At 35.7% G+C, this 20705-nt stretch overlaps 3 protein-coding genes across 3 annotated transcripts; 1 reads left to right on the top strand and 2 right to left on the bottom strand.

The window, feature by feature from the left end:
* The first annotated feature begins 443 nt into the window (after window positions 1-443).
* LOC104719688 (large ribosomal subunit protein P2v) lies at window positions 444-1016 on the top strand. Its single transcript, XM_010437652.2, has one exon. The coding sequence runs from the start codon at window positions 505-507 to the stop codon at window positions 847-849; it is 345 nt and encodes a 114-aa protein (XP_010435954.1). The 5' UTR covers window positions 444-504; the 3' UTR covers window positions 850-1016.
* A 1346-nt stretch (window positions 1017-2362) lies between these two features.
* On the bottom strand, window positions 2363-4693 carry LOC104719689 (serine/threonine-protein kinase D6PKL2-like). Its single transcript, XM_010437653.3, has 2 exons — window positions 3814-4693; window positions 2363-3392 (listed from the first exon to the last, which is right to left on the bottom strand). Exons 1-2 carry the CDS (start codon window positions 4464-4466, stop codon window positions 2540-2542), a joined length of 1506 nt encoding a protein of 501 aa, XP_010435955.2. The 5' UTR covers window positions 4467-4693; the 3' UTR covers window positions 2363-2539.
* Window positions 4694-19541: 14848 nt separating this feature from the next.
* Window positions 19542-20363, bottom strand: LOC147937324 (uncharacterized). The gene has a single exon (XM_087468745.1). The coding sequence runs from the start codon at window positions 20361-20363 to the stop codon at window positions 19542-19544; it is 822 nt and encodes a 273-aa protein (XP_087324871.1).
* Between the last annotated feature and the right edge of the window lie 342 nt (window positions 20364-20705).

Genomic DNA, 20705 nt, shown 5'->3' with positions numbered 1-20705 from the left:
TGGTTTTCATTCCAAAATAAAATATTATCAATTTATCATAGTCAGAGACTCAGAGTTTGTTGGCTAACCTAAACCGGTTAAGAAAGAATGAACATATAAATCAAAAATATCAATGCCAAATTGCAAAAACATCGAAACTAGAATCAAAACAAACATAATTATTACACTATTGATTCCAATTTTGTTATAGTGTATATTACCTGAACGGCTATAACCACCAATTTTTCTTATAGCGTTATAACCTGAACCGAACAAACCCATAAAATGCTGGATGAGACTCATAGGACTGCGGAATAGTATACATGGGCTAGTTTTTATCATATAATAAGCCCATTAACAAATTTAGAAAGGTTTCGTGTAGCCCACGTGACTTTTTCTTTGGTACGTGCACAAAACCCTAATCTCCCCTTAAATAGCCAAAATTCCACGAGAACCCTAACCGCAGTCGATTTGCTTCTTTCATTTTTTTTTGCAGGGGCCAAAAAAAGAGAGAGAGAGAAGACGATGAAGGTTATTGCGGCGTACCTCCTTGCCAAACTCGGCGGAAATGAGAATCCATCCGTCGCTGATCTGAAGAAGATCTTCGAATCTGTTGGTGCAGAGATCGACCAAGAGAAGATAGATCTGTTCTTTTCTCTTATCAAAGATCGCGATGTGACTGAGCTTATCGCTGTTGGACGAGAGAAGATGGCGGCTCTATCTTCCGGTGGTCCTGCCGTTGCTGTTGCTTCTGGAGGAGGCGGTGGTGCTGCTCCAGCCGCTGAGCCTGCTGCGGCTGAGAGTAAGAAGAAGGAAGAAGAGAAAGAGGAATCAGAAGACGACGGTGGAATGATGAGTCTCTTCGATTGATCGTAGCTTGTGATGATGGTAGAATGTTTCGATCTGCCGTATTATCTTATCGTTGTTTATGTCTTTTTTTCTTAATTAGGGTTTCTGGATTTGTGTGGTTTCCATTGATTATTATCGTCTTTGGTTACTTGAGTTTGGTGCGAATAAACTATTTTTGTTTCTGATGAGATTGTTTTTCTCTTTTGAACGTTTATGCATTTTACAGTGGATGCCCTAGTCAAGATCTCAAAAAGTTTTTTCCCATTGAGTTAGTATTCTATAAGGGTCTTGCAGTGTCCAATGTCTCCAACTTCTTTTTTTATCATTCATTCTTTACACTTAAGAAAATGTATATGTGCAGTGACTGATATGAATTTACCTACGATTCGAATTTTATATTGATTGTTGACATTTTTCATATAGATTATGGATATTTCCATTGTGTAGTGTGCGTTTAAACATTTTGTTTCTGATGTTCCTCGATCCAACTTCTACCTTAGAACATCTATATGCTTTTCACTAGAAATCGTAATGAGTGACAATTATAAATCAAAGATCGCATTTTGTATTGAACAGTGTCATTTTCCATGGGTTACTTGTTGTTTTGACAGTGTGAAAAGACTTGACTTTGTCAGAATGTATAAACTTTTCTTGTCGTTTCTTAGGTATAGTACCTCAATCCATTTAATTCTAGTGAACATACTCTAAAAACCTGCCATGTTTTATTGGATTGAATAGTAACATTTTCATGTACTTGTGTACTTTGTTGGTGTTGAAGATTTAAGTTTCTGTAAATAAAATGTCATACATTGTTTCTGAATTAAATCTGATGTTCTTCAATCCAATTTCTTCATTAGAATCTTCATTCTTTTGACAAGAAATCTAATCCGTGATCAAATTTTTGTTTTATATCATGACCTTTTTCCATTGTTTATCGTAGGTGTGGTACATTCTTTTAAGTTTTTGGAACTATTTGTTTCTGATGTTTCTCAATCGGTCAAATCCAGTTTTTTCCTTTGAATATCCCATACTCTTTCTACAAAATCTTTGATCGAATAATTGCATTTTCAGTTGAAATATATGATTCCTTTCTTGTATAAGCCAATCCAAAGTAAAAAACTTTCTTATATATGTCATTGTCTTTCTTATGTATGGTCTCATCTCAGTTTTCTTTTCAGAAATTTTACATTCTCTGGGAAAAAAGTTTTTAGCATATTCAGAGAATAACTGTTATTAGAAAGAAAGAAAGAAAAAAAGTCGAATCGCAAAAAGAATCACTCATGCAATAAAGCTTAAAAAGCCAAACATACAAGAAAAAAGCTAAAAATTTGGTGTGGGGACTAACATATAAAGTCTATTCATCTGTAAGATCAAAGTTTTGCATTTTTTTTTTAATTTCACTTTTCTCGATTACACAACACACAAAAGAATGAATCTTTTTTTTTGGTTCCTGCAACAAAAGACTAAAAAGTTTATTGCTTTTTTCCCTAAACCATTTCCCAAATATTTGTGTTTTTATGAACTGCTTGAACCATTATGAACATAATAAGTAGATATCAACCAAACAATAACCTAACAACCGCAAATGCAAAACTGTTGCTTAATACAGAGGCAAAAAAAAAAAAAAAAAAACGAAACAACCCCCGACAAGGGGAAAAAAATAATTCATGAAGAAGATGAATACATATACGACTACCAAACAAGTGTGTCATCAAAAGAACTCAAAGTCTAAATAAGGACCTGATGAAGAATCTGATTGTTTTGAATGCTTGCCTTGTTGTTGAACTGATGATGACTTGAGGGTTTCGTTTAATACCGAAAGATCGATAGCTTTCGGTATCTCTGGTGGAGTTGTGCTTCTTATAAGTGCCCAGTTGACGTTAGCGAAGAAAGGATGTTGTTTTATCTCTGTAGCACCTTTCTTGAACCCTAGTCTCTTCTTTGGATCTTTAGTTAACAAACCTCTGATCAAATCTTTAGCTGCAAAGCTTATTGATCCTTCTGGAAACTTAAGAGGTTGTCCAACAACATTGAATAGCGTTTCGCGGTTACCGTTTCCTTTAAACGGCGTTTTCCCGGTTAACAACTCGTAGAGGAATATACCAAAAGTCCACCAATCAACTGAACTTCCATGACCATCTCCTCTTATGATCTCTGGAGCTAAGTACTCATGCGTGCCTACGAATGACATAGACCGAGCATCCGTTGGTTCGGCTATTAGCATTGGGAATGAATCTGAACCGGCTTTTTCGGTTTTCGTCTTTCTTGGTTTGTTGTTGAGGAAACGAGGCTTGAAGCATGAAGGTTGGATACATGCTACAGGTAGTTTGCATGATGGATCTATGCAAGGTGGTTGGATACAGTACGAAGCAATATGACAAGATGGTTGTGATGTTGATTGAATCAGTGTAGGACTCACGAAGCTCTGCAACGAAAGATCGAAATCCGAAAGCATAATGTGACCATCTTCTCTCACCATTACGTTCTCTGGCTTTAAATCTCTGTACACTACACCCATCATATGGAGATACTCAAGTGCAAGAAGTACTTCAGAAGCATAAAACCTGCAAATTCAAGAACATCAGAAGCAGAGGATCCATTAGAATGTGAAATGTTTCAGATTCTTAAAAGCTATACAGAACAGTCTAATCAACTTGAGTTTTAAAGTCTCACACAACAAACACAAAAAAGCAAAGAAAAAGACAAAACAGAGGATCAAGGTATCAATGTTTTTTCAGATTCTTTAAAGCAACACATATGAATAAAACCAATTTGATATTACTCTCACATCAACACAAAAACAAGACAAAACAGAGGATCAATGAATAAATGTTTGCCAGATTCTTAAAGCTACCATAGAAGAATCAAAGCAATCTGACTTCACTCTCAGACAAAACCCCAAAACATAACCATAAAAAAAAAGACAAAACAGAGGATCCACTAGAACGAAAGCAATAAATTTTTCTTCAGACAAGAAAAATTAACCTGGCGGCTTGTTCGGAGAAATGTTTTCCGGGCTGTTTCTGCCGGAGGATATGAAGATCTCCACCGCTACAAAACTCCATAAGAAGACAAGAAAACTTCTCAGTCTCGAAATGAGAGTAAAGAGTAGGCAAGAAAGGATGATCCAACAAACCCAAAATCTCTCTTTCAGTCTGAGCTCTAACCAGTTTCTTCCTACCAATCAACATTCCTTTATCCATCACTTTCATGGCGAAGAAACATCCCATCTCTCTAAGCTCAGCTAAATACACACTCCCAATATCTCCACACCCCAGTTTCTTCAACAGCCTGAAATGACCTAGACCCAGATCCTCGTTTTTACTACATTTCACACTCTGAATCGCGTCCCATCTGAGATCGTTCCCTTTATGCGGCTTCGAAGGAGCGAAGACCCTTTTGTAATCAGCCTCGTTTGCATCGAAAGATCGAGTCTTTTCGAGATTAGCTTCGCTGCTTACACTGTTACTGCTACAGAAACTTAAGCTGACACTGTTGTTAAGCCTAACGTCTTCAGACCCATTACTGCTTGTTTTGAAGCTCGCGGATCCAGAAACTGGACTTGCATTTGTAGTATTAGTATTGCAATTGGATGAACAGTGATGTAAAGATTCAAGATTTGGAGCTTTTCTACTCATAACTGAAGAAGAAGAAGAAGAAGAAGAAGAAGATCGACAAGTGAGAAGTGAGAGAGAAGTGAAAGAAGTGAGGTGTTTCCTTTAAAGAATCTATGGCTTTTGTGTTGTGTTGTTGATGGTCAAGGTTCTGTGATGTGACTCGAGGTGGTCAAAGAGAGAGAAAGAGATGATTTTTTTTTTAATACATTGAGAAAAAAAACAAAATGTGTTTTTAATTTTTTTATTTTAATTTATGAAGGAGAGATTTTCAAAATTTGAAACAGTGTGTGTGTGGGGGAGGGTAAAATGGAGATTTACGTTTATTGTTAAATAGCAATTAATATTACTGTTAAAATCGATGAACCGACTAGTGGATAATACTCGTATCGTGTGTCACGGTGAAGATTTTTTTATAAAATAATAGTATAAAGTAGAAATGTGATGTTAAAATTACATTATCTAGACCAAATTAATCAAAGGTTTCACAGATTTTTTTTTTTTTTTTTTTTTTTCTGTCATTCGAAAAAAGATATATACAAAACGAATGAAAACATACATAACACATAAACACTTAAAGCAACTGAATTTCTTTGTGTCATGAAGGATTTGAAACAACTTATGTTGGAAACACCAATTATTCTAAAACGTGAGAGGAGGAGGCCTTGGAAAAATGAGAGGCCATACTCAATGTTGTTTGTTTTTATAACATGATGTTTATGAAGAACAAATTTGGTGTTTCATTCTAAATATAAAATACTCGGTGTCTATCATTTTCTTTGATATGTAAGGTTTTAACACAAATTAAGAAATTATTTATTATTATTTTTAATCATAAAAAAAATTATTAATACTTAAATACTATTTTAACCAATGAAAAAATAGAAATTGTTAGAAATACAAAATAGAAATAATTAATTAATTTTACATTCAAAATATAAAATATTGATACAATTATTTTGGGTTGAAAACATCATGTATATTATGATAACGAGGAAGTAACGTTAGCCCAACTTAAAACACAATTACCAATACTATTTTTGAACCTTTATTTGTAGAATTTTGGCATTTGTTTATAAGTTTTTGTATTAATATGTGCCAAGGACATATATATATATATAGTATATACTCTTTCTAGCCACTATCTCCATTGGGAAACTAATTTACATAGTATTATACTTCTATATACATTATGTCCAAAATTGTTTTTGTAAATGTATGAATCCGTACTTAGTAAGTTTTCATTAGAAGATATTGCATATTGGTATCATCATCTAATTATTTATTTTAAAAGAGGTTTCTGCTAGAGTGTACATTTTTTTTCCGAAAATTTGTTATAAATATCCCTTTTATATACTTTTTTTTATTTCTTAGTTACAACAATTTAACCAACCATAGAAATTACTTCAGACTATAATTATCACATGTCATATATGGATTTAATATTTTCATAAAATCTTACAAAATATCTGATGAAATGAAAAAGGGAAAATTTTGTAGAACATCTTATAAGAATTTGACATAGAGATAATAATATGTTGCCAAGAATTATATAATATGTTGCTTATACAAATGCTATGAGTTTTCAATTTCTATAGACATAGCGTTTTATTTATCATTTTCATAAAATCATGGATAGTAGTTAGAACCTAATCTTCACATTGAAATTCTAACATATAAAAGTGCAGGAAAGTTACGGTTATCATTTTCTTAAAATATGGATAGTAGTTGGGTAAACCAATGTTTAGAATACTTAAATGTCTTCCAACAAACCATTCAATAAAAGTTAAGTAAAAGTACGTACAAGCACCAATAAAATTATAAAAACATCTGATTAAAAACCAATGGACTAATTTAGAAACTTCTTCTCATAGAAAAAGTAAGATTTATAAAAAAAAAAATTAAAGTTGGTAAAAAAAATAATACTAAAGTAAACTAGAAAAAAGTAAATAAATAAAACCTTAACAGTTCAATCCAACGTGAAAAACAAAAAGCAAATATAACCTTGAAGTCATGCAAATATACTAATCTACAATTGTCACTCAACTAAGTCCAATAAGCAACGTTATAAATGTAAAATGTGGCTCAAGGCCAATGCCTAGGAAATCACTAGTTTTTGAAATTATTAACTTATAAGATTTATTGAGTATTATATTTTTTTTGGATAAGATCTTTCAAAGATTTACGAAAAATGTGAGAATCAATCATAAAATTCAACATACGTTGCCGGGATAAGCACTTTTAATAGAATTGTAAATCCTCCTGGAGGCCTGGAAAATGGTGTTGCAAGATTTCGTTATCATCCTACGTTCCAATGCTTTTTCGTTTTCTCTTAGGTGTCATTTGCTATTACGACGTTCAATTTTGCCTTTCTAAACAAAGAGCTGCCTCTAGATACTACTTTTAAATTTTAAACTAATAGTATTTATATATGTATATTTTATTAACATTAATTTAGTTTTTAAAACTAACTTTTGCTCATATTTTGTTCCTATGTTTATAATGTCGTACTTACATTATCTTAATTTATAAACTATATTAGAAAACCAAATTAGTAATTTTCATATTGCTAATTATATATAGACTAAAACATTTTAACATAATCAGAACATATTTCAGTCTACTCACACATGCTTTATAACTAATTCTTCCGGTAAAACAAGCCAAATCAGACAACAAACATTGGAATTTTAAAGCGAACGAGATCATTTCTTTGTAGATTATCTTGACCTTTTTGGAATCATTGTAGAGTTAGTAGTAGTAGAACCAACATATGATCCAAGTATACAATACATGTACATACCATAAGAGCTAGCTTGTAAGTTTTAATCTCCAATGTTGTTGATTCTTTCCTTTTTCCACATAAATAAATTTAGTTTTTGCAACTTTTTTTTCTTCAATTATCTTTTGTAACTAAGAAAGGGAAATATATACAGTAAAATCTCTATAAATTAATAATGTTAGGACTAAGACATTTTATTAATTTACAGTGATATTAATTTATCTTTAAATTAATAATAATTATTTTATAGTGTAAATTAACAATTATTAATTGATAGATATATTTTTAATAGTATAACTTTTAAAAAGTATGAATTGAGACAATTTTAACAATAATTTCGGTTATTCAAAATTTTAGGTATTGGAATTGAATTTGTAATATATAGAAAACATTATTAACAATAAATTACAAATACACTTATATACATCACATACATAAAATTAATTTTATGAATAATAGTAAATTTTTGTATTTTAATAGTTAATCAAACTATCAAAATGTAAATGATGGATATCTAGAAATTATATAATATATTGCTTATACAAATGCTATGAGTTTTCAATTTCTATAGACATAGCTTTTTAGAAACCTATTCTTTAAAAGAAAATTCCCAACATAGCTTTTTATTTATCATTTCCATAAAATCTTGGATAGTAGTTAGAACCTAATCTTCACATTGAAATTCTAACATATAAAAGTGTAGGAAAGTTACGGTTATCACTTTCTTAAAATATGGATAGTAGTTGGGTAAACCAATGTTTAGAATACTCAAATGTCTTCCAACAAACCATTCAATAAAAGTTAAGTAAAAGTACGTTACGTACAAGCACCAATAAAATTATAAAAATATCTGATAAAAAAACAATGGACTAATTTAGAAACTTCTTCTCATAGAAAGAGTAAGAATTTAAAAAAAAAATTAAAGTTGGAAAAAAATACTAAAATAAACTAAAAAAAGGAAATAAATAAAACCTTAACAGTTAAATAGTACTCTCATAACTGATAACAAGAGAATTGAAGTCATGCAAATCCCTATATTAATCTACAATTGTCACTCAACTAACTCCAATAAGCAACGTTATAAATATAAAATGTGGCTCAAGGCCAATGCCTAGGAAATCACTAGTTTTTGAAATTACTAACTTATAAGATTTATTGAGTATATATTTTTTTTGGACAAGATTCTTTCAAAGATTCACAAAAGATGCGAAAATCATAAAATTCAACATACGTTGCCGGGATAAGCACCTTTAATAGAATTATAAATCCTCTTGGAAGCCTGGAAAATCGTGTTGCAAGGTTTCGTAACCATCCTACGTTCCAATGCTTTTTTCGTTTTCTCTGAGGTGACATTTACTATTACGACGTTCAATTTTACCTTTCTAAGCAAAGAGCCGCCTCTAGATGCTACTTTTAAATTTTAAACTAATATTATTTATATGTGTATATTTTATTAACATTAATTTAGTTTTTAAAACTAATTTTGCTCATATTTTGTTCCTATGTTTATGATGTCGTACATACATTATCTTAAATTATATACTGTATTAGAAAACCAAATTAGTAATTTTCATATGGCTAATGATATATAGACTAAAACATTTTAACATAATCAAAACACATTTCAGTCTGCTCACACACACTTCATAACATAAACGCATTTCTTAGAAGCGAACAAGATCAATCACACAACAAACATTGGAATCTTAGAAGCGAACAAGATCATTTCTTTGTAGAAAATCTCGACCTTTTTGGAATCATTGTAGAGTTAGTAGTAGTAGAACCAACATATTATCCAATTATACAATACATGTACATATCATAAGAGTTCGATTATAAGTTTCAATCTCCAATGTTGTTGATTCTTACCTTTTTCCACATAAATAAATTTAGTTTTTGCAACTTTTTTTTCTTCAATTAGCATTTGTAACTAAGAAAGGGAAATATATACAGTAAAACCTCTACAAATTAATAATGTTGGGACCAAGACATTTTACTAATTTACAGTGACATTAATTATTAATTTATAGACATATTTTTAATAGTTTAACTTTTAAAAACTATGAATTGAGACAATTTTAACAATAATTTCGGATATTCAAAATTTTATGGTATTGGAATTGAATTTGTAATAAACATTATTAACAATAAATTACAAATACAATAGACAAATTCACTTATATACATCACATACATAAAATTAATTTTATGAATAATAGTATAAATTGTTGTATTTTAATAGTTAATCAAACTATCAAAATGTAAATGATGGATATCTAGAAATTGAAAACTTTAAAAAATGTAGTTATCTTTGTGACATGTTACAAAATATTTTATATCATTATAGTTTGAAAATACAATATATAAGTTTTACGAGAAACATACATTATTATATCAGCACATATATATGTAAATTTACATTATTATCAATTTCTGATATTATTAGGATCATATTTTACATGTGGATTTCAAAAAAAATTATCATCTTATTGTCTTATCGAATTTTGTTATTTTTTACACTGACCCGACTTGGAACTGATAAAATTTATTAATTCATAGTATTATTATTTTATAGAGTATTAATTTATAGAGGTTTTAATGTAATGTGTTTTCTCAAACGATTAAAAAAAAAAGATTTTATGCAAACAAAAATGAAAAAAAAAGCCACACAAAAAAAAATAGGAAAACTTAAAACACAACTATGGGCCTATTATACTCTATAAGCCCGTCAAAATTGAGCCCAATTCATTTCAACTTCGTAACGGTTACTAAAATTTATGAGTTCTGTCTTTTATAAGAGGAGATTACGATTTAACCCTTTCGGTGGAGATTCTCACAATTGCAACTCTCTTCCGACGCTCTCGTTGCGTTCTCTTTCGCTGGAGCAATACCGAGGATCTTCGTCGTCTTTGCAAGGTTTCGTTTTTTTTTTTTTTTTTATTTCACGATGAATTTATTCAGGGTTCTTGATTACGCATAACCAAATTCTAGTTTTTGCGTTTCGGTTTTAGGGTTTGGTAGTTTTGAATTTGTAGTTTTCTTAGAACCGAACCCTTAATTCAAAATCAAAACTTTGATTTTGCATTCTCGTCAAGCAAATTCCAAAAAGCCTCCTTTTTCGTTGTGCTATTCATCTTAGGGTTTCTGATTATTTTGATTCCGCAAATCAAGAATCCATCTTTTGAATTCGTGTTTTCTGCTTTTACTTGGGGTTTTTACATTCGTGATTTCATATTCGAAACCTTTTCTTGCAAGATTCTAAGTTTCTATTCATTGTAAGTAAGAAAGAAAAAACTACTCTTTTGGTTTCATATTTTCTCTTTTTTCGAGGGATTTTTTGCTTCAGATTCTTAGGATTTTTCAAAAGTTGTGTGTTTTAATCTTAGGGCTTTCAGTTTCAAGTCTTTGTATTTCTTATAAAGGTTCTTCGGTTTTAGTTTTGTTTAAAGTTTGATGTTTTCTTTAAACCCAAAAGAAAGGGACTACACATTATATGATTGTCTGTCCCGGTTTCTAACTTGGGGAAATTGTCCGATATCAGGTCCGTAAAGTAAAGAGCTTGTCAATCTCCTACTGTCTTGTTGTGTGTGCTGGGACAGCTTGACAGAAAGTTCAATACAATCTGCTAAGATCAGTCTTTGTTAAGACTTGGACAATGATGTCCTGAGAAAAATTCAATTCTCTGCTTAAACTATATGGAGTACAAAATCAATAATCTGCAAATTGATGGAGAGTAAAAGTCCTTTATTAAGGCTTGTTTTTTAGCTTTCTAAAGTGATTGGAAAGGGAGTATTGTCTTGCTGGGCTGGGACGGCTTGACAGAAACTTCAATCTCTACTAAGATCAGTCTTTATTAAGGCTTGGACAATGATGTCCTGAGAAAATTCAGTTATCTGCTTAAATTATATGGAGTACAATTCAATATTCTGCAAATTGATGGAGAGTAAAAGTCCTTTAATAAAGCTTTCTAAGATTGGAAAGCTGAATTGTCCGATTGGGGATATTTTGCTGGAGCTGGGACAACATGTTTAACATTCAATATTCTGCTATAGAGAAAACTTCAATCTCTGCAAAGATTAGTCTTTGTTAAGGCTTGGACAATGTCCTGAGAAAATTCAATATTTCTGCGAAATTAGTCTTTATTAAGGCTTGGACAATGATGTCGTGAGAAAATTCAATATTTCTGCTCAATTAGTCTTTGTTAAGGCTTGGACAATGATGTCCTGAGAAATTCAATTCTCTGCTTAAACTATATGGAGTACAACTCAACATTCTGCAAATTGATGGAGCGTAAAGGTTCTTTAATAAGGCTTGTTTAATGGCTTTCTAAACACAAGCTAGATGTGCTTGTAGCAGATATTAGTGTCTCTTCTTTTGATCAGGTTAGTGTCTCTTCCTCGTTTAAAACAAGGTATGATTTTCATAATGCATTCCTTGATGGGTTTTGTAGTTCCTTTATTGATAACTTCTTTTGATCACATAGTCTATTATAACTGTTTTGAGTGATTAATTAATCTATCTTTTTAGCTTCAGAAGACCAAGAACTGGAGTGTGTACATGATCTTTCTCAGGTTCGACTTATCTCCCTGGGATTTCAATGTCATTGTGTTATTGGTTGTGTTTGACTTGTTGTAGTGGTAAGGTTGTGGGAGACTAGCTTTTCGGTGCACGGCAGGATTAGCTGGACGAGCAGGTATGTTTCTGAATCCTATAACTGTTTGTTTGTAAGAAAATTTTCATCTTATAAGATTTCTTCTCTACGTTTCTGTTTCAACAACTTGTGTCTCCGAAAAATAAAACTTTGGTTTCTCAGGTACATACTTCTCGATACTCAATAGTATTAGTAAGGTACATCCTCTGTATATTGCATCTGGTGCATAGCAGGGAGAAATTTTTGTAGTAGTAGTAGTAAGATTACTTTGTCTAAAGGCTTGAGTTGATACACTATAAGGGTAGTCAAGAATGATATTGAAAATATCTCATGGTTTTTCAATATCATATATTTCTTTTTGGACTAACATCACTATATTTATGGCTAATACTCAATAGTTATATCAAAGTTGTAAGAAACGAAATAAATCTCGGTTAGGGGAACTTACAGCTTGCAATCCCCTGAAGCTTTCTTTACATATATCTTTAGTACCATTTGCAGAATCAAAATTTGAAATTTTGTGCGTCTTTCTACACATTTTTCTTTGGCCTAACAAATTTATGGCTTTATCGCAGAAAACATAATATAGTTTTCAACCCCTTTTCAAGCATGTAAGTATTTGATTTGAATCTAATTATTCCTGCAAGTTTTATTTATGTCAAAGACTCTTAATCGTTTCATTTGATATAGTTTATGTCAAAGACTCTTAATCGTTTCATTTGATATACTCACAACTTTATCCCACGAGTGTTAACTCTTTTTGCGGCTAGCCCTCGTTATTTTATAACCCCACACACACGATCTCTAACCTAGATCTTGTGTATCCTAACTAAAATGAAATATTCTTTATCCCTAAGAGAATATCTTCCCTTATCCCAACTAATCAAATATACTCTCAATATCTTCAGTATATCTTGATCTCTTCTTCCTTTCTTCTCACGCACCTTCTCATCGTGTCCACAATATTTCTCCACGTCAGCACGTCACACCACATCAGCATATCAGCCCCCTGAGACACTTCACAGCTGCTTGTTCCCTTCAGAGCTCTGTTGCATTTTCAATCTTCCCCTTTTTGACTAAACTTGTCAAACAAGCATCCATGCATTTAACCTGTCAAAACAGAAGCAGCCAGCAACAAAACAACAAACAGATACAGCTGTACCAACAGTGTATTACAACAGCTCGCAAAAACATCAGAAGATTAAACGATCAACTAGTAAGTATTACGACCGCAAAAGGTATCAGACAAACTAGAACAAGTCTCAAACAAAACCAAAAAAAAAAATAGTCTGAAAAAAAAACAACAACAAGGAACAGCAGACAACTTAAAAACAACAGCTCCCCCACAGCTCAAACTCCCCCTCAAGCATCTAAATCAGACTCATCTCCCCTGCTTGTTTAGCACAGATTAGTCAAAAATATCAACAGACACACAAAGGTATAATCAGAGATGTGACAACTTACCAGCTTCCAAGGCGTCTTGCAGAATCTGAATGGCCAACCGGATGGCTTTGCGCTCTGCAAATGTTCCAGCTCTAAGATGAGGCTCCGTTGGACGTGAAACAGTCTTCCTACCCTTGGGCTTCTTCGTGTCTTCCGGCTGAAGATTCGAAACAGGGCGCTGAGCTTCCAGAAGCTGATAAATGAGACTGGGAAACGGGAGACGGAACCCGGACTGAGCTTGCAAACCTAACTGGATGATCTGATCATAGTTCATTCTCCCAAAATCAAACGGAATGTGATGTATGTTCATGTAGATCACCATGGCACAGTTTGCAGAGATGTACCATGTATTCACCGTGGGAGACCAGTTGCTGCAGCACATTTTATTCAACTCCTTGATTACCGGGTCCTTGATTGCCGTGGATACCAGCTGCTTGCAAGTCTTCACCTTACCACCAGATAAAAAGAGAGCTAGATCCTCCTCCAGAATTGCAGCTGTTTGCATTCTCTGTTCGCGCACATCAACCGTTTGGAGTCCGAACAGGGCATTGATGCGACTTGGGGAGAACTCATACACAAAGTATCGGACCAACACATCAACCGAGCTCCCTTCAACCTTCATTGCTGGAAGATTTGTCCAGAACTCATAGACAACATCGGAATCATAAGCGCCGATTTGAGTGACTGTTTTCAACAGCCCAGCTTGATCAAGCAACTCCCTAGACGGATCATCTCTTCCCAGAGAGTAACACATCTCAGCAGCAATGGTTATAGAGGAAAAGAAACCATACCTTCGAGCAGCATCAGCGGATATGAATCGTTTGGAATCAAACTCTTTCGATGGAGCACTGCGAGAGGTGGACACACCCTTGTCCCTGCCAAGAGACGGTCGCTTCGTATCACGCCTGTCTGCATCAGCAGCTGATTTTCGTTTGCGCAGCCGGGATGAAATTCCCTGATTTGGTAGCGGAGGAACATCACCGGTCAGATCAATCACCGGGAAACGAGATTTCGTCCTTCTTGGTAGAGAAGACGAAGAGTCGCATGTGTCATGATCCGCTTCGACAGATAGCGGCCTGGGAGAGGGATTCTCGGGCACTGGAGGTGCTGTAGTTGATTCGTCACGAGGTTTGTAGATGACCATCGCCGTTGCAGGATCAATCGAAACGTAGGGAGACGGCGGAGGTAGGGCTGACGGATGGGTGTGAAGCTTCTCATCTGAGCTAGAATCATAGTGGAAACCGCTAAACACAGACTTCATGGTGATCAAGAGTTAGAGAGAACAAATCAGAGAAAGAAGAAAATCAGAAGCTTAAGCGACAGAGATCTGAAATTGCAAGGATGAGAAAAACTCAAAACCCCAGCCTCTCCTTTTATAATCCCTCTTGAAGATTATTTGGGTTGTTATGCTTCGGCCCACAAATTAACTCTGCCCTGAAATCACTCAATGAATCTGTTATGGTACATCGAATATTATTCCCCTTTTGAATCTTAATTACATTAATCACATTAAACACAAGTTCCTAAAAAACTCAGATTCTTCACCCCTTTAAAGGAAGTTAAATCTGTTCATGAACCAAAAACATCATATACACACAACCACGAACAGTGAACATGAAAGCACCCAGATCGAGACATAACACATGTGAGCAACATCAATTTTTTTTTTAAACTAAATAAAACCAAAAACAGATCACAGTACTAACCATACCTTTGTTGTGTCAACCACTTGTTCAGAACATTTGCCAGGAGCTATCACAACCTCTTGAATTGTTGAAAATCAGAGACTTGATGCAAGTGAGTAGTCTTTCACACTGTCATGCCTTTAGCCTGCAATCCAACCTAACATGTTAAGGCAGCTGGAGATTCTCTCTTTGAAGAGCATACACACATTTTTTTTTTTTTTAAATATATGTGTCTCAGCCTTCTGTTAGCTGTTTCACTGACATGAACACAGTGACATCATGATCATGTCAATCACTGATATCATACTTGTCCCCAAACTGAGTTTTTCCACTTGAGGATGTACTTGTGTGTCTCTTCACAGCTCTTTGACTTCCTTAAAACATGACAACATTTGACAAGATGAATATACCGACATGACAGGCAGCTATTTCTCACAGTTGCTTTCAGAGTGCTGATCTTCTATGTATTCTAGGATTTCCATGATCTGTCCTAGCACATGTTCCTGTCTCTGATCAACACATCTTAGGTAAACAGGTTAGAACTCACAAACACCAATGGACTTCCTCAGATTTACAAATCTGTTGAAGTCCAGAGGCTTGGTAAACAAATCAGCTAACTGGAAATCAGTGCTCACATGGTCAATCTCGATCAGTTTCGCCTCAACTAGTTCACGAACAAAGTGGTGTCTAATATCTATATATTTGGTTCGTGAATGTTGAACAAGATTCTTTGAAATATTAATTGCACTCAAGTTATCACAATGAATTAAAAGAGTATCAGAATTCATACCATAGTCCGAGGCCATTTGTCGCATCCACAGAAGTTGTGTGCAACAGCTTCCTAGCGTAATGTACTCAGCTACAGGAGTTGATAGAGAGACACTGTTTTGTTTCTTGCTGTGCCATGAGATCAGATTGTTGCCCGTAAAGAAGCAACCTCCACTTGTGCTACGACGATCATCCACAGAACCTGCCCAATCAGCATCACAATATCCGCTCAGACCGGTGTTGGTATCCTTGGTATAATAGATGCCAAAGTCCAATGTGCCTTTGATGTACTTGGTGATCTTCTTTACAGCTAGTAAATGCGACATTTTGGGCTTGGCTTGACAGCGTGCACAGATCCCTACTGACAGACATACGTCTGGCCGACTAGCAGTCAAATACAACAGACTTCCAATCATCCCTCTGTATAGTCTCTCATCTACATCTTCCCCTTCGTCGTCCTTGGAAAGTTTGTCAGTTGCTCCCATTGGAATCTTTGCTTCTTTACTCTTATCCAAGCCAAAGCGTTGTACAAATTCCTTACCATAAGTGCTTTGAGATACAAAGATCCCATCAGCTGATTGTTCAACTTGCAATCCCAAAAAGTATCTTAACTCTCCCACCATACTCATTTCGAATTCCTGAGACATGCTTTCCACAAACTGTTTTACAAGAGGCTTACACGTGGAACCAAAGGCAATATCATCAACATAGATCTGAACTAACATCAGATTGTTTTTGCTGTTGAGAACAAACAACGTTTTGTCAACACTCCCTTGATTGTATCCGTGATCCATCAGAAACGTAGTCAATCTCTCATACCATGCTCGTGGTGCCTGCTTTAGACCATACAAGGCTTTCTTCAGTCGATAAACATGCTCAGGGTGCTGCGAATTCTCAAAGTCTTTTGGTTGCTCAACATAAACCTCCTCTTGTAGTATTCCATTTAGAAAGGCACTCTTAACATCCATCTGATGTAAAGTGAACTTAAGAGCGCATGCCATACTGAACATAAACCTGATTGACTCCAACCTTGCCACCAGAGCAAAGGTTTCATCAAAATCAATTCCCTCAATTTGAGAATAGCCTTGAGCTACCAACCGTGCTTTGTTTCTCACAATGCAACCACTAGCATCACTCTTATTCTTGAATATCCACTTAGTTCCTACGACGTTGACATCAGCAGGACGATGAGTGAGTTCCCAAACATCATTTCTTTCAAATTGTTCCAACTCATCTTGCATAGCAGCAACACATAACTCATCACGAAGCGCCTCCTTGTGATTCTTAGGCTCAATGGAAGAGACAAAGCATGCAAATTGCACTACATCAGAGTCCTGAGAAACGGACTCCGGAACGACAACCTTTTGTTTCTTCCCAGCCAACTGAGCAAAATCAACTTGCTTTCCTCTGGTAACTCTACCCCCCTGAATCGCATCTATAACATCAGTAGAGGAGTGATTCCTATGAACCTGAGAAGGCACCGGATCTGAAGCAGATGGTGATATAGGCCTTTCAGGGACAACATGTCTGACAGCTTCTTGTACAGACTTCTCAGCATCAGGTACCAGGTCCGTGTCGGAGACAATAGGCACCAATGCCACTCGCAGGAAGGAGGTGTCGTCAAACACTACATTGACAGTCTCCTGAACGGATCTCAAACGTTTGTTGTAGACGCGAAAGACAGTGCTATGTCCGGAATAACCCAAAAAGATACCTTCATCACTCTTAGAGTCAAACTTACCCAACTGATCCTTATCATTTAGAATATAACACAGGCATCCAAACACATGGAAATAGTGTACAGTTGGAGACTTCCCTTTCCAAAGCTCATAGGGAGTCTTGCTGGTCCCTGGGTGAACATGCACACGATTGATGATGTAGCAGGCTGTGTTCACAGCTTCATCCCAGAGCCGATGAAGCACTTGATTTCCATGTAGCATAGCTCGTGCCATTTCTTGCAGCATTCTGTTCTTACGTTCAACAACACCATTTTGTTCCGGCGTTCTTGGTGTAGAGTACTGATGAGTAATGCCTTGATGTCCACAGAATTGCTCAAACTTGTCGTTTTGAAACTCACCACCATGATCATTTCGAATGGTCTCAATGGAACACTTCTCACTCTTAATCTGCAGGGCAAGGATACAAAAACATTCAAGAGTGTCAGATTTATCACGAAGAAACATTACCCACGTGAAGCGAGTGTAATCATCCACCATTACGAAAATGAATCGTCGACCAGAAATGCTCTGAACTTATATAGGCCCCATCAGATCCATGTGAACCAACTGTAAAGCATGATTTGTGCGAATATCTGTCAGAGACCCATGGGATGCTTTGATCTGTTTTCCCTTGTTGCATGGACCACATACAAAGTGTGGATCACCCTTCAGCTTTGGCAGTCCTCGCACAACTTCTTGGTTTGCCAATTTCAACATCGTGCGCACATTCAAATGACCAAGTTTCTGATGCCATAACTCTGTGTCTAACTCAACGGTGGCATTAAAGCACGATATTTCTGATTTCCACATATAGCAATTTTTCCCAGATCGTTTACCTCTGAGTCTGACAGACCCTTGTTGATCAACAGCTTTGCAGTCCTTCCTGGTGAAGGTAACATCTAAGCCCTCATCACATAATTGACTGACACTGATCAGATTGGCCTTCAATCCATCTACCAGGAACACATCATTCAGCTGGGGTTGAGTGTCACCAATGGTTGTACCTTTTCCTCGAATTTTCAAACGTTACTCTTCAGCAGCAACATCTTCTACGTGAGACAAATTGTCAAGCGTCCCTGGCATATGTCTGGAACATCCACTCTCAAAATACCACTTGGCATGATCGACTTCAGTTTTATCTGCTGTGTATGCAACATGACAGTAGAGATCATCTTTTCTGACATACCCTTGCTGAACTCTTCTAACAGTTGGGTAGAAGCTGCCATTCTGCACTAGGTTCGTCACACGATTCTGAAACTTGAAACACTGGGCCTTGAAGTGATTTAGATGACCATAGTACCAGCATCCTCTTCTCCTGCTAAGACCAACAGGTCGCTGAGAAGCCTGGGGATAGCTCTGTTGACCATACGTTTGCCTCATTGGTACCTCACGCTGCACAAACATCTGCCTGGAATGCAGATTTACCTTAGGAATCTGATAATGTCGTCCGTTTGGTGCAACGGGTTGTGCTTTGGGTTTTGGTTCAGGGTTCTGCCCTTTAACAAACTGTGTGGACTTGTCAGAGTTGATTCCCTGATAACCCAGACCCCACTTTAGAGTGCTTGATTGTCCAGTACTGAGCAAGAAGTCCAGATCTTTAGTTCCTTTACTCAGCATCCTGATGCTTTTCAGTTGTTCTTCCAATTGCTTCTCAAGACGCAGAGACTTGGCTTTTTCTCCACTTAGTTCCTTAGCCAACAATGCAATTTTTATCTGAAGCGTATCTCTCTCGGCAGACAACTCACTGTTATCTTGAGTCTTTTGCACAAGGGTCTGAATAAGAAGACTTATCTGATCTTCCAACGACGAACCTGCCTCTTCCCCATCTGAGTCCGACTATATTGTCTTGTCAATGTCTTCTTTCAACAACAGAACTTCATCTTCTTCATCTTCCTCGATTACTCCCAGCAGAGCCACAAATTTGTTCAGAATTTCACCTTTGTTATTTTCTTCATCAGAATCACTTTCACTCCATGTGATGTAGGACTTCTGATTACTTCCTTGGGAGGGGCAATCAGTCTTGGTATGACCAAAACCCTTGCATCCATAGCATTATAGAGAGTGCTTCCGTTTGTTGTTTGGACACTCAGCCTTGTAATGACCATATCCTTCACACTCAGCACACTGACGTTCTGACTTATCATTCTTCCTGAAGCCCTTGACAGGATCTGCACTTGCAAGTGATGGAGTTCCCTTCCGCTGACCTCTTTCCATCTTGCGAAAATACTTCTTAACCAACAGACCAATCTTTTCTTCGTCTTCAAGCTCCTGCGATTCAACAAGCTTCCGTTTTTCTGCAGCTTTAAGAGCAAATGACTTAGCATTCATTTTCTCTTTCTTCTTTAGTTGCATCTCAAACGCCTGCATCATCCCAATAACTTGATTGTACTTGAGTTCGTCTGAATTCAAAGACACATCAATAGCAGATCTGTGCGGCTGAAACTTGTCAGGTAGACTTATGAGAAGTTTCTTGACCATCTTCTTGTCATTGTATCGTTTACCCAAAACAACAGATTCTTGAGCAATACCACTCAACCGACTACTATAATCCGCCACAGATTCGGTTTTAGTCATTTGAAGATTCTCAAAATCAGATGCAAGATTGTCCAACCTCGTGCGCCTAACTCGAGTAGTTCCTTCAAATGTGACTATGAGAATGTCCCAAGCCTCTTTAGCCGACACACAACCTTGAACTTGATTTAAGATATCTCTTGGCAGAGATTTGAAGATGACTGACAGGGCCTGCGAATTGTGCTTGGCTTCAGTCGTTTCTTCAGCAGTCCACTTCTTTCTATGTTTTTGCACCAATTCACCATCTTCATTCTTCTCAGTTGGATGCGTCCAACCATCCTCCACTGCAAACAAAGCTTCCATGTCGATGCTTGAGATGACTTGTTAGATCGAGACTTTCTAGTAACCGAAACATTCCGGATCCAGTTTCAATGGCCCTTGTAGCGTAACAACCTCCATTAATTTCTCCATACCCTAGTCGCAAGATCTCACCTGTTGAAAAAGATATCAGAATTTTATCAGGTGTCCGCTCTGATACCAATTGTAAAGGTATAGAGAAAACACAACACACAAAAACTACACTTGGAACGCGCCAAGCAAACACTTTTAATCAATCTTATAAAAACCCTCGTTTCTTACAAGACTTGAAAAACAAAGCTCACTCTCCTATCTATCTAACACCACCCTGTGTAGATCTAAAAGAGT

Source organism: Camelina sativa, chromosome 10 (assembly GCF_030686135.1).
Source record: "Camelina sativa cultivar CO46 ecotype springtype chromosome 10, ASM3068613v1".
Lineage (NCBI taxonomy): Eukaryota > Viridiplantae > Streptophyta > Magnoliopsida > Brassicales > Brassicaceae > Camelina > Camelina sativa.
This window is presented reverse-complemented; position numbering and strand designations above follow the sequence as displayed.

Bases quoted from the DNA above. Each gene is read 5' to 3' on its own strand.
- LOC104719688 (XM_010437652.2), top strand. From the start codon at position 505: ATGAAGGTTATTGCGGCGTACCTCCTTGCCAAACTCGGCGGAAATGAG.
- LOC104719689 (XM_010437653.3), bottom strand. From the start codon at position 4,466: ATGAGTAGAAAAGCTCCAAATCTTGAATCTTTACATCACTGTTCATCC. The intron at 3,393-3,813 runs GTTAATTTTTCT...TTGAATTTGCAG, and splicing joins TTCTCCGAACAAGCCGCCAG to GTTTTATGCTTCTGAAGTAC.
- LOC147937324 (XM_087468745.1), bottom strand. From the start codon at position 20,363: ATGGAAGCTTTGTTTGCAGTGGAGGATGGTTGGACGCATCCAACTGAG.